The sequence below is a fragment of the Platalea leucorodia genome, assembly GCF_965183815.1.
Source record: "Platalea leucorodia genome assembly, chromosome: 1".
NCBI classification, from domain to species: domain Eukaryota; kingdom Metazoa; phylum Chordata; class Aves; order Pelecaniformes; family Threskiornithidae; genus Platalea; species Platalea leucorodia.
Genome location: NC_138823.1, coordinates 113,754,616 through 113,772,282, shown reverse-complemented (window position 1 = coordinate 113,772,282; position 17,667 = coordinate 113,754,616). Strand labels below are relative to the sequence as shown.

The 17,667-nt window shown below is 42.1% G+C and overlaps 1 protein-coding gene across 1 annotated transcript in view; it reads right to left on the bottom strand.

Annotated features, from left to right (window-relative positions):
* Positions 1 to 17,667, bottom strand: part of ITPRID1 (ITPR interacting domain containing 1) — a gene marked incomplete at its 3' end in the record, with an annotated part of 46,574 nt that overhangs the window by 10,507 nt on the left and 18,400 nt on the right. The window contains exons 5-6 of the mRNA XM_082304350.1: positions 15,170 to 15,762; positions 12,931 to 12,985 (exon numbers count right to left, since the gene is read on the bottom strand). Coding sequence (XP_082160476.1) covers positions 12,931 to 12,985; positions 15,170 to 15,762 — 648 coding nt within the window. The remainder of the gene's footprint in view (positions 1 to 12,930; positions 12,986 to 15,169; positions 15,763 to 17,667) is intronic.

Here is a 17,667-nt window from a genome sequence, read left to right as displayed (position 1 = left end):
ACCAGGCCATGATGAAGGTAGGGAGGTGAAGATAAGGAGTTTTTAAAAGATTAGGTGTTTTTCTGACTCTGTAACACTTTATTCAAAGCCAGTCAAAATTCCCTTGATTTCAGTGGAAGTCTGAATTTAAAAAAAAGACTTAATAAAAATTAATATGGGCCTCCAATTCAAGGTGAGGTAAAAAAGCTATGAAGCAACTGTCAAAGTGCTCCCACAAGGACTTCAAGCTGAACAACACGCTCCCAGGAGAAACGCGGAGCAGGGCTGCGTTAGGAAGGCAGGTCACACGGCAGGCTGGGGCTGTGCTGAAACTAGATTAAACATGATAGCCTTTTCAATTTAAGGCAGCTCAGTTTCAACCTATGTAAATATAGTTTGGTTTAATGTCTGTATACCAGAGCCAAGTAATGTTTGCATAATGGAGGGCAATATTTGTATACCGGGGAAACTGTGTTTTGGGTGAGGAATGAGCCAATCATCTATCCTTCCATTTCCTTTTAGTGTCCCAAACAGGGATTAAGTGAGATATTGCAAATTAGACCATGCCTGATGCTGTCCTGAGAAGGAATAGAGTTTCCCTCTTTGTGAAATTTTCAGTAATGTTAATAGCTTGCCAATGGTAACAGTACAGTTTTTCTTGGCAGGCCTCTAATACCCAGCGAGGATACCCATAGCCCGAGTTTCTACTAGGAGATTGACTCTTTGCAGGGGTCCAAAGCAGGTCTTTGCTAGGTCTCCTAGGACAAATTCCTCTATCTACCAGGTTTCTGAAAATGTCCAGGCCGGATGCTGGTGGCGGTTTGTCTCAGAATGGATTAACATCTAATGCCCTTTCAGCAGTGGCAAAGGTCACCTTAGAGACACCACTTCTTCACAGCAACAGTTCCTTATATTTAAATGAACTAAAGTCTTTTAGCAACTAGAAGATTGTCTTTAGGAGGGATACAAGTTGGCCAAAATTTACATAATTTATTATGACAGTTTTAAAATGCTCTCACCTTTCTCTTTCTAATGTGCTTTTTTTTCTTTTCTGAAAGCAACTGCATTTTTTAAATTGAAGAAGAAAAGTGTAAAAAAATGGGTTAAATCACCTGAACATTAAGCAAAACATGTTTTCCTTTCTAGTCTACCCAAACTGCATTTTTCCCCAATCATTTGGTTCAGCCACTGAACCAAAATATCCATTATTCATGTAGTTCTGCTCAGTTCTCCTAGTGTGTGGAGACACCCAAACCTGTAGAGATTCTGCAAATACATGCAGAGCATCACACCAAGGAAAGATAAAGTATGTCTGGAGAAGAAGTAGAGATGCAGACCAGTATTCAACTATGAACTAAAAATTACAACTCTAGGCCCAGTGCAGAGAATACATCTGGCTATGCTGGAAAGAGGAAACCTGAGAATCGCCCCTGAAGACCTTGGTGAGGAAAACCTTGGCTCTTCGCCTTTCTGTGCTAATTGAACTGGGAGAGTTTAGCTCCTGCATCCCATTTCTGTTCTGCCTGAATTTTAAATAAAAATAGGTTAGAGGAACTTACTAATCAGGTTTCTGCTTCATTTTGTATCATATAAGAAAGCAGACGCCTTCCAAATCCCAAAGGTCCCACAGCTTTCCAGCCCTTTACTTGATCAATCCAATTTCATTAAGAGACTTTTTCTCTCCCCTTATTTGCATGCAGATACAGTGGCTTCCATTTTCAGCAACCGTCAGCGCAGGAACTTTCTAAAACTATCAGGCTCCTAGGTTCACCACTAATGAAAGAATATTCCCTAATTAGTAAAAAAATAAGTGCTAGAATACAGTTCTGCATTCCTCTGAAGGCTCTGCAGCTGGCTTTCTGTGGACTTGGCTGCAAATAACACAACCTCTTTCTAGTTTCCAGCCTGGAGAATGCTTGCAAACTGCAAAAGATGCCATGAGAGCTACTGCACTGCTTGTAAATAATAGCGCATTTTTTTGCATGCCTGTTGAATCACATTAACATTGATGAATATACTTCAATATTTATTTTTCTACATCATTTGAGTAAGTGAGGAAGCATAGACACAAAAACTTCAAATGCAAGAACATTTGTGCAAATTTGAATTTTAAATTCACAAATTTAAATCTGGACTGCTCATCCTATCATAAGAAAAAGCAGAGTGGACAATTGCAACCTAGCAATGCTGTTCAAATTTTAGATATTTTTGTAGCTATTTAAATGTTCCTGAACATTGATATGGATAAATATTTCTAAAACTACCTGCTACTTACATGAGACTAAGTAATGCACAGAAACCACAATTTAGTCAGATATTTTGTAAAACAAAAAGAAGCCTGAAGGACTTAGAATAAGACCTTTCCACTTCACTGTATAAGCAAGGGCATTTTTGCAGTCTTTCACACAAAACTCTCAAAGCATTAACTTCATTACAACTTAAACAGGCTAAATTCAGCAGCGAAACTAGATTCCGGCTTAAGTCTATGCATAATATTCCCACACCCAGAGTTAAAGGCACACACAAATATCTCACTGATTGGGCCTTAAGAAGCATGTCCATTCAACAATAGTTGAATTCAACAGTAGTCGAACGCAGTAAGAGATGGGGTGAATGAAGGTGACACCATGTCCACAGAAGTGCCAGAAATGAATAGATGTTTTATTACATTCTGATTGCTTTGTGTTTTGCTTCTCAAACACAGGCATCAAATACGCGAAAGTGCTCGGTCCACCAAAGCTGCTCAGCACTACGGCTCTAGCAGCAGTGTGTGGAAGATGTGAATGCTCTGATTCTCCAAAACCTTGCAACACACAAGGCAAAAAAATCAAGAATTTCTGTCCTACATGACAAAAAAGGACTTTCAAAAATACTTTTTCAAACAGTACTTTCAAAATAGACGTAGGTTCATTTTTGAGTAGTTACTGAATCCTTCCCATTTAGGCATTTCACACTATCTGCTCTGCAAATTGGTAAATCCGTATGTTATCCTTAACAACACTGCCCTGCCTATGACATCGCACAAAATGATGTTGCAGGATGAGCTGGCTATGTGCTAGAGGAACACATCAGCTGCATGGCACAGTTACAGATGGTCCAGTCCTCTGATGGGAGAACTGCTGCAGCTTACTCCCCTCTCCTGCTACTCAGAGAGGATAGGCACCATCAATTTTAAGTATCACACTCTACTATATGGCCATTGAGAGCTAATAAAACTCCCCTGAAAGTATGTATTCTGCATAAGCCACAAAGAATCCTTTTTTTTAATGATGTTATCCAGAACAGTGGACTTCCTGAAGCTCACTCAACCTTGGTGCCCCAGAAGAAATTATTTTGTACAACTTTCAGCATTTGAGGAAAAGAAACGTTATTTGTATCAGTTCCGACGTATGTGGCGAAACTTGATCCTATGGTAATGTTCCATAAAATCTGCTTTGTACCCAGTATACTGTGCTCTCTTTCCTTAGTCTAAGTAGCAGCTCCCCCATAGGCAACTACACCGATTACTGACTGTTAACTATGAACATAAACATTTAATTTAGTGCCACTGAAATCCCAAAGGAAAAACTCCACTCAGTCTTTCTTTTTATATTCCTGCAATTCTATAGCACTGATTCACTTTCCACGTTGCAGAAATGGTGATGAACAAGCAAACTGATGTGAGAAAGATCTAATTTATATTTATTTTTTAGCCAAACGCAATACGCGGTTCTACAACTTGCCTGCAAGAGAGATCAGTCCAGAACAGGTTGTCACTGGAGCAGGGCTGCAGCACTGACCCCTTTCTGTACGGCTGCCTCTCAGTTTTGTGCTGCATTTCAGGAGAACAAGCACCAGATGGCAGCAGCACATAAACCACAAACTGTTTCCAAAGGCCAGCACAAACTAGAGTTTTTATCGATGTCCTTCTGCAAATTTTATTTTTCAATGACTTTATAGCAGAAATTAGATGAACTATCTTATTAGAATAGTCATATTACTTGAGAGCAAATAATAAACCCCAGAATGCACCAGATGCAGCAAAAACTCCTATGCCGAAACAAACGTAGCTAAGAAATTTGTCTATCCCTTGCTCCCTTTGAATTGAAGGTGAATTTCATGCCAACCATCTGACACAGTGTGACTGGGTGAAAATATATTTAAAAAAAAAAGCTCTACACGAAGCAATTTCTGTTACTAATTGTGCCCCACCATGCTGGTAGGTGCTGTGTAAATGGAACAGAATGGTCTATGCTCAGAAGAGCTTACAAGGTGAACAAAACCTGGCTCCTGGTATTTCCTTCTGCTTGTCAAAACCCAGTCACCCCAGCTCTCACCCAGTCTGCAATGTTCTTCTCCCCATTACTTTGGGTACCACTGGCATATGGAGGACTTCAGGTATACCTTTCTTTTTGTGGGGGTGAAGACAGACTCATTGTGAACAAGGGGGGAAAGCCCTACAGCCTCCACAACTGAAATGACCTTGCGTGGGACGCTAGTGCACGTATGCTGCATCCTGAAGAGGTGAGACAGGGCCAGGGGGGACGAAAGATGGGAGGCACATATGTCATGTGACTGCTACCAATATTTTGCTTCATCTCCACGTTCAACCTTGCAGTTCTTTACACGGTTATTTGTGGGGTCTGGCTGTCACAGCCATCGTTAGCAGGAGGCACGTGCACAGCTCCAGGGGCACCCGGAGCGCACACACCGTGCTTCACATCCTCCTGCACAGCCTCCCGCTCCTCGCCTGGGGCCCGGCTCCCCGCAGAGCTGAGTGCCCACGTCCCCTGGGAGAACGTTGGCCTAGATGCTCTCCAGATATCAGCCATAAGCACTTGAGGGAACCAGGTCACGAAGCATTGAAGACACAAACTGTGCTGGCCCAGAGCATGACAGAAATAGCTAGGCAGCAAATCTACATCGATTGTCAGAGCATTCAGCTTCAGCCCTCCTCCAAAACACGAGGAAAAAAACAGTTTTGCACCAAGCTCCAGCCAAGTTTTTGGCTTAAGATTCAGTGTATAGAATGGTTATGTCTAGCATGCTCGTGGCACAGCACAGCCGGCAGGCAGAGCACAGCAGCCTGGAGTGCTGCCCAGGTTGCAAAACCTGTCTGAAAAGCAGGGTGAGAGGGTGCACTGTCAGCTCCCCAGTGCTGTGGCTAGACAGTCACTGGTACCTGCACTAGGTGCTAGCATGCTTTAAAGCTGGTGCACGTATTTACTGATTTAAAACTAGCTTCAGTACATCTGCCGCACACTACAGTCAGCACCGCAACAGCAGGTATAAATATACTCCTTTGTGAAACGCCTGGGGCTGGTGGGTGGGTGGGTTGGCTCTCTCTTTCACTCTCTTGCATTACAGGTTGTCCTGAGCTCGTGTGTAGAAGGAAGCTTTGGAGAAGAACTGAATTAGCTGATAATATTCTGTTAAGCTACTCATTAAAGAAAAATGAGACCATTTTAATTTTTTTTTTGAATGTTCATTTCCCCTCCTCCCTACCCAAATCAGAGATGAATAGGGGCAAGGAAAAAAGCATATTCTCTACCTTGTACATCACTGAAAAGGATGTAATTTTCTGCACTAGTGAGCCACCCTGTGCCTCTCTAGAGAGGGTCAGAACTGACATCTGTGGGCTTTAGTGACAGAGGTTCACCATGCAGAAGTCTCCACCTTTGCCTCTTTCAAGAATATCTCCAGGACAATTTTGTCCATGACTCTGGAAACCCCCTTTAATAGGTTGGCTGGAGCTACAGAAAATATTTAAAGCAGTTGGGAACAAAAGTCATGTCAGGTTTGGTAATACAGATCGACATCGTGAATCTCCCGCGCTGTTGCTGAGAGCAACGGATGCACCCCTGCAAGCTGCCATGCTCGGGAGCAAGGTGGCTGCCTTCCCGGCGAGTCAGAGCTTCCCGTTGTCTCCTGCCTGTCCTACACAAGAACACACTGCCCTAGAAATGATAAAAGTATAAATGAGTAATCTAAGAGCTGAATTTGACAGGAAAAGAGAGAACACTGTAGGCAGTTCTCTGTGATAAATGATGTTTCTGCAGTCTGGGAGGTTAGGACTAGTGATGAATCTAGCCAAAACCTGAAATTGCAGTCACTTTGACAATGGTCTTTTATCTTCCCTCAGCTGATGAAACAGCTTCAAACTTTGCCAGGTCCTCCTCCTACTTTTCCTTGAGAGTCAGTATCACTTCCATCTTATTTCAACTGAGCTTCAGCCAACTGTCATTAATTCAGATTCGTGCTGCTGCCAAATGTCGGGAGAGACGGGTGATGGTTGTGTCTGCTTCTGATGAAAATGAGAGGTAGAGCTGAATGTCATCAGCCTACACTGTAGATCACGTTACATCACAACTTCTCCCAGTAGCAGCTGCACAGAAATAATGAATAAAAAATAAGCGATCGCAGGGAGCCTCGTAGGGCTCTCTGCAGCTGAGAGCACCTCACAAAAGGGAGGATGTCTTCCAGGAACCCTTATAGAGACCTTTGAGAAAAATGAGTGAAAAGCCCCTGTGTTTTAGCTAGGTCCTGCAACTTCTGCCTGGTCAGCAGTGCCCAAAGCAAATGGCAGGCCAGAACAGGTATCCGGCTTTTGGGTGTTGCTTTGTAGAGATCAACAGTTAATTAACAGCTCTATTTCCATGGTAATAGCCATTAAACTGTGTTCAGGGGGTCTAAGAGCATCAGGTTTAGTAAGCTTACCTTTCTTTGTCAGTGATATTTTCCCCCGAGGAGAAATGCTAACTATCAGCCAGTAGTTGACATGTGGAAGATCTATGGAATAGGAATCATGTTTCTCATCTGTAAAGAAATCAGAGTTCTCTAGAGTGTAAAAATACACCCAGGATAACACCAAAGATCCCCTTCTCACAGGTGTCACTGGCAGTGAGGGGAATCAACACTCTCATAGCAGCCATGGCAAAGCAATGAGGTGCCAGAAAAGGCATGTACATTCTCACAAAGCTGCCTCGAAGCCTGAGCTGTACGTGGGGTTGGGATTTTAATTTTGCAGCAAGGTTCAAAGGGTCAGGCTGTCAACTGGAACGATTAGTATAGCAATGTGGAGGTCCGTGACTGCACAGACAAGGCTCTGATCCTCCCATGCTCTGTTGAGGGTGTGGGACAAAAAGGCAGAGGAGGAAATATTTGAAGAGACCTTTCAAGATCTCAGCACAACTTTAGCACTACTAGATTTCATTTCAGAAGTTTTCTTGTTTAAAAGGTTATCACTGTTAATCTAAACCGATGTCTCTTAAGTATTTGGTTGTCAAAGTATTTGGTCGTCCTCCTGGATACCTAAGGTATTTTATGACTTTTTCCCCCTAAGATTTAAACAGCAGCAGGTTTTATAACTTTCACTGGGCCATCTGCCTTAAGTATGCGGCGTATGCATATCCTTTCCCACTAGGATGAATCAGCCTGCTGCAGTAGGAGCTAAAATATGACACATACGTGCAATGAAATGTTATAAATGTGCAATGACTTTTAGGAATGTACTCGCTGAAAATCATACAACCCCACAAACCTCCTGGGATGGCTGCTTAGACCCAAGGACTGCGGCCAGGGTGTCCTGACACCACTGGCAGGTGGTCCCAGAAGCCATTTCAAAAGTCTGCCAGACTTCCTTTCTTTGCTGCCCATCCAGTTTCTGTGCTGGTGAACACGGCGTCACCACCTCCTGGGTCTCCATCTTTATATCCATTGCTGGACTTAGACATGTGCATGTGCGTGAGATACATCAAGGAGGACTGTGGCAAAGCAAAGCAGCCAGGGTATTCTCAAGAGCTGCGGAAGTAAATTGTCTTTCTAGGAGGACTTCTCTGAGAGAATCAGACTACTCAGGATGTTTCTGGACAGGGAAAAGATGCAGGAAGGTTTGAAGACTCATCATTTCACAACTTTGCTTTTCACTTTGCTCTTTTCTCTCAGTCTCTACTTCTTTCTGAGACCACAGGACTTTCCCTCCAGACTTCTTCAGGCTACAAAATGCATTAAAATGATACAGCTTCCTCTTCTTCAAACTTACAGGTCCCTTATGTAAGAAACAGGAAAGAATAAGAAGGCCTTTACATGGTTCATGTGCAGAAGATGGGCAAAATATGGGCTGAGGCATCATAAAACAAAGGGAGGCAACCCAAAGTGACTAAAGAAGGTGGATGTCTCCTTTTTGCCAGGTCACCTGCAGAAGATAAAACTGTTGCAAAGCGGGATCTATCTATTATGGATCTATTATTCATGTTTTATGCAGGGAGAACTCATATTTGGAGACGGTATGTGATCATTAACCAATGCCAAAGTTTAACATAAATGTCAGGCAGTATCAACACAAGAGCAGTTGTAGGACATTTTTAAGTTCAGCTGATTTTGATTGTAGCTTTAGCAAGTTTGTACTTAAAACTAAGAGTCACTGTGTTATATGTGAAGAAAAACAGTGTTATGTAGGCACCACAGCAAATAAGAAATATGAAATAACTGTTTACTTCTTAATACTGAAACTAGAGAAAGATACACGGAAAATTCTGTACTCTTTGAAGCATAGGAAACATACGTGCCTTTTCTTCTTGCGCTTTTGAAGACATTGCTCCTTCAGTTGCAGGCAGACGTTACAATGGATAACGGATAATAAACAGGATTCACGTTCTTGGCACTCAGTCAATTAAAAGAAATACCAATTGCATTCTGTGAATATTCCCATGGTGCCAAACCATCAGAGGAGTTGGTGAGTAGGAGGAGTGAAGGTGTGATAATTGAAAGAATTGCTACTTGATAAGTCACAGGAGCTAATGTGTTAGCTCAGCATGCAGGGAAGCTAGGACGTTCCCAGCTGCCACAAAAACTGGGTGTATGCAATCCCTGGCACCACTCGTTGGGACAAGATGAATCGCAAGTGCTTCGGTAGCGAGCTACCATGTCACAGGGAGCCAGATGGAGGTGGTTACTTCCCTGATTGATTGCTTCGTGGGCTACCAAGGGCTTTTCCAGCAGGCTAATGCCTTTCTGTTGGCACTCCAGCACCCGGGAGCAGTGTGTCCGCTTGGGTCAGCACCATGCAGGAACTCCGGCCTTTCGGGTGCGTGGCTGCCCCGCAGAGGGAGAGGGAAGTAAATAAGGAGCAAGGGGGAGCGGGTGGCTACAATGTGCACTGAAATAACACCAACTTCCGATGCCTCCCTAATAGATGTTGCTGCTAATGAATTTTCAGGCACGTGCTGAGTTAACGGGGGTGAGCAACATTGAAACATCCTTTAGTTAAACCCAGTGCTTTACAAAGGCTAATTGAAAAAGGAAGGAGCAGCAGGGGTGGGGGGGGAGAACAAGGCGTAAGAGGGGGTGGAGGGGGAGAACAGCTCTATTTTTCAAGTGCTGAATATGAAATCCCTGCAACAGATGAGTTTACATGCAAGCCTGCACCTCATCAGGGCAAAGATACAGTGAATGGAGTCAAGCAATTTTCCTCTGCACACAGCATCCCCAGCCCCTTACCCTGCCCAGCCAGCTTTCTCAACTGTGAGCTTTAGAATATAAACAGCCAATAAGTAAGGACAATAACTGTAGTTCCTGCTGAGAGCTAACTCTGCCTGTCATGCATTTGCTGGGTCCTAATACAGGACAGTGAATAAAGCTTCATTACAGAACAATGGAGTTAGCTGCCAGAGCCTACAGATTTGAATAAACAACAAATAAGCAACATCTGCTCCAGCATATGTGTATGGTAAAAAAAAAGTCACAAAATAAAAGAATTTGTAAATGCCAAAAGCAACACTAAACTGCCAGTGCTACTGTAGAGTGAATTTTTAATTGCACATGCATACAGGCAGGCTGTGGGTATTAGTCTCACATATGTCTGGTTGCTGCCAACCTGGGAGTATAGATGAATTTAATTAAATAAGGATTATCCCTTCTCCCCAGTACAATTACTTATTTATAACAATGATAAAATTGCCTAATAAAAAAGATTGTAATATTTTTTAAAACAGAGCTAGAAAACACTATGCTTTCCCTGTAAGTCATTCAGGGATGTTTGGGGGGTTTGAGCGTCTTTTAAAATTAAGTCTCAGCATTCTGCCAAGAGAGAGGGAAAAAAAGCCTTATCATAAAGCCTACTGCAGTTAAACAGCCAGAATCTACATTATGGAGAAATATAAAGAAGACACACAGCAGCCAGGGAATTGGCTTTCATGGGGAGTGTAGAAAATTAAGCAATTGGACTAAAATTGGGGCCAGGCTACAGAGCCAAGGGACAATACCACTGGGACAAGTACTTCCATAAGTCACCCGTCTCTAATATGCTCCATCTAGGCAAAGCAGTCTGTTCCTATCTATCTCTATTTCTTCTCATAGTGGGTACCTCACACTTTCCCGCTCAGGTGAGCTCCCATTTCAGCAGGGTCATGTCAGGCTCTCACATCTTCATCATCACTCACACCCTTCCCAACAGAGCCCACAACCAAATGAAAGTGGGCTCCTCTGGTATCAGACATTGCATGAGCCTTGAAAAATAGGCAGCCTGTGCCCCGGGGAATTTGGAGGCCAAATCTAAATTCAGGCATGCTCTCCTAGGAGCTGAGGTTTTCCTTGTGTAGGTTCCTGATGGACTCTATTTCCCCTTCGGTCCTATTTTGAGGACCCCTGCTTATGGGTCTGAGCTACATTCTGCTGAATTTGATAGGAACCTTATTAAGAGCTAGGTATTATTTGCCACTAACGATATAATGTTCACAACCGGCAATTTTTAGACTGTTTCCATGATGCACAGCAAGTTGAAATTGCAATAAAACTCCCATGGGTGTGGAGGGGTGTGCCATTTAAAAGCAGTGGGAAAAAGAGAAAGAATATGAAAAAAGCCTGTAAAAAAAGCCAGAAATCTCCACTTTAAATTTAGGCCAAACATCAATGACAGTAAAATGAGGGAGAGGGAGAGACGGGGCAGGGGGGGAGAGAAGGAAAGAGAGAGAGATTCCAGTATTTAAACCAAACTCTAAAATAGTATTGTGGTTCTACAAAGGCATAAATCTTACCTAAGGTCAGTTTACTTGTATGATTTTGACTGATCACTTAACTGGATGACAGTCTTACCAGAATTAAAAACAAATAAATACTTTCTGCATTTTGTCATGAAATTACTACTAAATACATGCTTATTCCTATGTCTTAAAAGAGTATTCGGGGCATACAGTTATTTTTTTCCCCTTACATTGTGATTGATATACCTACACAATCTGCTAAATCTTTTAACTAATGCCCTTCATCGTTAAATAGCACAGTCATTTTTTAGAGATGGACAAAGAAAGGAAAAAAGCATTTGTGAGTATGCTATTACTTTTTGAATTTTTCCCCCACTGGGCTATGTCCACATTCTCTTTTTTTTAATTTCTCACTGAATGTTTGTCCAAATGGTGTTTTTCACTGCACCAGTCCTGGGGAATTGCTGTTCTTTGTATAGATACTGCTACAAGCAAGACTACTGGTATGGGGGCTTGTCTTTGTTGAAGAAGATGAAGACATCCATCAGAAAACAAAATCAAAGTAACCTCATGTAGCTCAGGTGACAAATCATACAGTCTGAATAGCAACAAGGACCTGACATTAAGCCCCAAAGGTCACTGGAGACATGCATTCACAGACTGGATGCATACAGCCTTGCTGCAACATGTGACAAGAGTAGTTGAATGCCATAGGTATGCAATCTATTACACAGTTAAAAAAAACCCTAGCAAAACAGCAAATATATGCTTACAGATCATTTGAAAACAAAAATAAGCCCTTCAGAACTGAGGAATTCATGCTATACTCCATCATCTTTACTCAGCTCTAGCATGTACCAGGAAAACCCCACACACTTTGATGAAAACACTGGCCTCACTGAAGTCAGTAGGACTTATGCCACTGCCTTCAACAGGCTCATGATTTCACTCCTGCAATTCCAGCTGTCACTCCAGCCAGTGAATGACCAGCACCAGTGGATATCTGAATTTGTTTTTTTAGATACCTGTGTACGAACTTGAGTTGCTTAATTATTTGTGCTGGCTTCCCAAAAGTGATATAATGTAGTCCTCAAAAGGTGAGGGCTCACCAAACTTTCGCCTTTGTCCCTTGCTGTCTGCTTCTTGCTACTTATTAGTTCTTTAATGTTAAATTTCTGTCCCAGTTAAAAGAAAAGAAAAAACAACCTGCCAGTCTTGCTTTAAGCACTGGTTAGCAAGGGTCCCTAGAAAGCAAGGCCAAGTGCTCCCTGCTCTGGAGGCTGAACAGCCGTTTCCCCAATATCACCACCCCTGACAGCAAACGCTTCTCAGGATCCAAACTCAGTTTGCTCCAAATGACAGCATAACATCTGGTCTGACAGCTTTGCTTTTAATCCTTTCATAGACTCCTCAAATATCTTACTTTCTAACACATGATTCAATGCTATGTCAGCTCATGTGGCGATAGTCTATGTGATATAGGAGACTCATACGATGGGGTAGAGGCCATGCTGCCACTAGAACGTCCTGGTTGCACAGTCCTGATTGAGCTGGGTACAAAGTTGCTGCAAAGCCACTATCTCCAGTCTCCTGGTTGACTTATCTCCTAGGGATCTGAGAGCTGGCAGATAAGGGGTAGTCCGAGTCTGGCAAACAGTTCACCGAGCAGGAGCAAAGCTTTGATGTCGCTTGGAAGAGTAGAGAGGTCTGCTTAAAGCATCAGACAGGGACCCCACACACTCAAAGCTGTGCATGTGAGGTACCCTTTTCATGTGCACTCATTGTGTCTCCCTGACAAGCTGAGTATATTTTAAAGCCCTGATTTATCAAGTCATATCACTTAGACTTCCATGTCTAGAATAATGCATCCAAATGCCAGAGGTGATGGGAGCAGGGAGGAAAAACATATTGTCAGGAAAACTTCAGAAGCAGCTACATGAGAACAGTGTTTTAAAACCAAAACTGTCCAAATTGTCTGTTTCTTAACACTCACCTGAAGTGGTGTCAGGAGCATTTCCACATGGAGTTTCATCCTCAAAATTCTGAATCTGACAAGAAAAAGAAGAGAGGAAGAAGAATTCTTATTGATGGTAATGATTATGAGTGTACACCTTATTATGAGGGGGGTTAGGAATAAAAGCAAAAAAAAATCTGGACATTTCAAAGTGAAAACATAAAATCTTTCAGCTGGTTCCTTTTTGGTTGTCTCCTCTTTAAAATATTTGTTCTCGTCATAAACCAGGCTCTAGTCTCAGAACCTTACCAAGCCTTGCTCAAAGTAATCAGTACATAAAGGTTCCCACCATGTAAATACACTAACAATCTTGTTTGAACAGCCTCAGAGAAATGTCCCTAGAAAAAAAATGTGACTTAGTAGAAGAAATCCAAGGAACTGTAACCATATGGAGGCAAATTCTTGCCAAAGAGTGTATGTAAGGTCAGAATTTTTTTCTTCTAGGAATGAAAACCCATTTGACTTTTTCATAGTATCAAGGGGAACATCAAGTCACGGTGCTGCACAAACTCCTTCAGAAAAAAAACTTCATAGAAAGGGGATATATTAGATACAAGTAACACATGAACATGCATGTTGAGGGTGTCCTCCATGCAGTCTGTGGCTCAAAAGATCTAAGCCGCTCATTGTCAAAGGCTAGAAGAATACAAGAGAAAGGTTGCTCTGTATGTGCCTGTCATTCTGTTCCCCATACATCTGCTACTGGTCATTGCCAGACTAACAATTTAGGAGGCCTGATGGTTTCAGACAGTACACGGTTCCTACAGCCTTAATTTAATGATGTGGTAGAGAATACTCAGAAGCTAAACAATATATACCCTGTCTAATTTGAGCATACAGCATTCACCAAATTGTCTTAGACATCAAACTGGGGAGTTCACGATCACCTGCATTTATTGCTCTACCAATGATGTTCTCACTTTTGTGTGAGTGTCTAGTCACAGAGCTGCAAGTCCAGCATGCTAAGTGCTTTAAAAAGACATATGGGCTGCTTTGGGACTATAAATTTGCTGTGCTGGAGATCTCTGTGCTGGAGACACCCTCTTCCCCACTGAGGCTGTTAATCAGGCCTGTGCTCTGATTCTTGAGTCAGCTCTGCCAACACGAAGGCTGCACCAAACCTTTCACAGAAAATACACCTTTGGAAAGACTTGAAAAGATAAATATCCTTTACTTGAGAAGAATGCCACCACCTTAACCTCACCTTCTCCAATGATTTAAAAAATGGCAAACTGTTTTAAGCCTCCCACCTTTTCCAGACACTCACTGCTTCCTCCCTTTCTTCCTTTCCTTCCCTCCCTCCTTCCCATGCTCCATATGTTTTCAGGGGGTTGCCAACCATCCCATTGCTCCTCCTTTCTTTGATTCTCACAGTAGTGCCTAATTTTTGGACACCTTCCTTTTCCTTATTCTTGAAGGATGGCTGGAAAGGGAAGAGTATTCTTGTTAGCATCCCAGTGGAGTCTGTATGATTGGAGAGTATCCTACCGTAGCCCTTTTTCTGCAGTAGTACAGCCAGAAAAACTGCTGCTCACAGAACTCTAGATCTAAGTAAGGGACTGGCAAGTATCCTGGTCTCTGCTACTTCATGTTGAACCCCCACTGACAACCCACTGTTGCTAAAACATACAAAGAGCCGAGTATCATGGACTTCACAGACTAGATATGAGAACAAGCTGCTGTTCTGAGTTATTCTGGTTTTAGGATGCTCAGCTTACAGAGCGATAAAATATTTCAAACACTGCTATAAAACCAAGGCTAATTTTGTGATGCAACTTTCTGAAAGAGCACATCAGAAAATGAGCTTAGGGGAAAAAAACAGATAGGGAAAAAAACAAACCCTGGTTAATGACTGGATCTGTAAAAATATCCTTTACCATATGTATTAGTGTTCCTGCAACTTCCTTCTATAAAAAAAAAAGCAACCTAGCACTGCATAAAATACATTGGCATCTTACACTATCATACTAGTTGAATGAATCCTACCTCAGTAACTTCAGTGCCAACTTCTTTGACAGTATCCTAACACAAAGACAATTTAAAATAATCAGAATCCCAATGAGTAGTGTAAATTCTACTGTTTTCCCCATAATGCTGTTGCATGGTGTTTGTTGAAATAATTTACTCTAGCTTCCATCCTGAAAAAGAGAATCCAAACGTACATCATAAATATGTGTGGAGATACATTGCTAGCACAATACACAAAAATCCACCTCACCTCTTCCATTTCAAATGAGTCTGGCAGCTTGCAGTTTAGGTTGGCCACTTTTCTGAGTGTGTGGGCCACAAGCAAAGGTGGCTCTTTTCTTGGCCTGTCTTTGTCAGGCACATCACATACAGGAGAAATGTGGGGCTGTTTTGCAACTAGGTGCGATGAAACCCAGGCTTTCCCTGATGGAGTTGGTGGACACTGGGATGTGGGATATGCTGAGGCACCTTTGTCTCTGGGAGTTTGCTCCTGGGTTAGACAGCCCAATGTAACATGTGCAGAAAAGCCCGGCTGGACTGTTCCCCTCTCAGCAATGTCTGCACAGGAACAGGGTTGCTCTTTCCTGCTGGGCAAGTTGGCTTCCCCAGGTGTCAGCGAGCCCTGTTTCAGCAACATTGACTGCCGAGAAGCCCTTTTCAGGAGCTGACCTATTCTTCTCCGTTTCACTTGTGTGACCGCAGGTCTGCTCTTTGCAGCACCCAGGAGACCGGTGTCATCCTCGCTGGCATTCTGTGCTTTGGTCTGTTGGGTGTTGATGTCGGTCAGCAAAGACGAGAGGGCACTGGTTACATGGTCAAGTACTTCCAGCTGTCGAAAACGTTCTTAAGTTTGGCAGAATGGAAGGCAACATGGTTATTAAAAAACATAATTTGAAATAATCAGGTACAATGATTATTCAAACTTGTCATTGCCAAGAAACATACTAAGTACCTCATTCAAAAGTGGCTAAATTTTTCCATTTGCTTCCAGAGGATCCATTCAGGCCACACAGAGACATCATTGCATAGTTCTTTATATTAGACAAACACTTACACAATGTTGAATTCGTTGGGTCAAGTGCAGCTGCATATAGCTCTGTGCGAATAAAGGTTACAGAATCCAGCCTGAAATTTTCCAGTTGGCTGGGCCAGACTTGGATGCCATTTTTGAGGACTTACTAAAATTCATGTGAATAAAGTTATTAAAATCTGATCTCAAATGTTTACAGCTGGCAGCTGTCCAGGATAACTGCAAAATGCATATAGCCATTAACTGATAAAAATTGACCACAGAAGCTATCTTCTCATTTTCATAGCAGCACAAAGCAAAATGCTTATCCCCCAGAAACTCATAGCTGATGTCGTATAAAGGTTCCCAGATTTTTTTCATTGGACTAACCTCCTGTAATTTCTGGGTCATTTTTTCCATGGCGTAACATCTAAAGAGAAACAAATAATGTTTTCTCTAAGGGATCCTGGAGATTTCCATCGCTACAATATTATGAAGTTATTTATACAAAGAAACACAGCAGATTTGCTTGCATGTTGTGTCTGTACCTATCCTGAGGCAATTAATATGTCACCAGGACTACTCCTTCCTTGAGAGATTCATTGAGGACATTAGATGGCAAAATGCTAACTTTCTTGGCTGACATTTCTCTTAGAGACCAGCCAAATTTACTGCATGCAGTCTGCATGCAGGTTGTTGGTAATGCTGCTTCACTGACAATTAAACAACAAGGGGATATTTAACATGGATCTAAGTTGGTCCTTTGCATCAGGGACCAATACTGTGACATATAATTCCTGATAGTTTCTATAGCTCAAAAATACTCCTTTTTTTCTTTGCCCCACATATTGCTTGATTTTTAACACTGGAGAAAAACGTTGCCATTACTGCCACTTTTTAAGACATGGCCAAAGGTTTCACCTGATGTTGTTTAAAGGAGTTATCTGATCTATCAGTACACACATTACACAGTGTTGTATAGTTTCCATTTGCATAAGTTTGGGCTGTCAGAGTAAATAATTTTTGGTTTTGTACATCCATTGTGCTACCACATGCTCTCCATGTAAAGCACATTCTATCCTCAGTATTTCATCTGGCTCCCACTACAGCAGGCCATAAAAATGCCAAGTGTTAATCTCCTTTGACTGACAGCAGCACATCAGTCCAGTCCTTCTTTTGATTTGAACCAGAACCAAATTTGCTGCAATTTGAAATAGTTTTAACACACTGCTTAGCTTTTGTAAATTATTTCCAAGAGCTTGGGACACCTAAAGAACAGATCAAACAACAAGAGAAATTATAAATGAACAACATAAAAAATCCCCTCACTCATGTGCAATGTAATAAATACACAGGTCATGAAGAAATTATGTCAGGGACAGCCTTGCTTCATGGACTACTTCTCTCCAGGCAAGCAGTCCCTTCAGTTTCTAGGTTTGCTCCCCAAGGATTGTGCCTTAAATAGGCAAGAAGCTAGTAAGATCTCTTTAGTCCCTGCAGCCTGCTGCAAAATAGTCTAAAACTGTAGCACAGATATTAGAGAACATAAATGCTGATTCATTTTCATTAGAAACTTCAGCCGAAACAGCAAATGGCCGTGCTGTAAACAAGACCAATGAATCTTCAATAGAATCTGTATCTTTTATAGGGCTTCTAATGACTTTATGAGCAACCATTTTATAATTTAGGAGGAGAAGCTCACAGTTTTGTTCCTCCTTCCTTAAATCTGGTATTACATA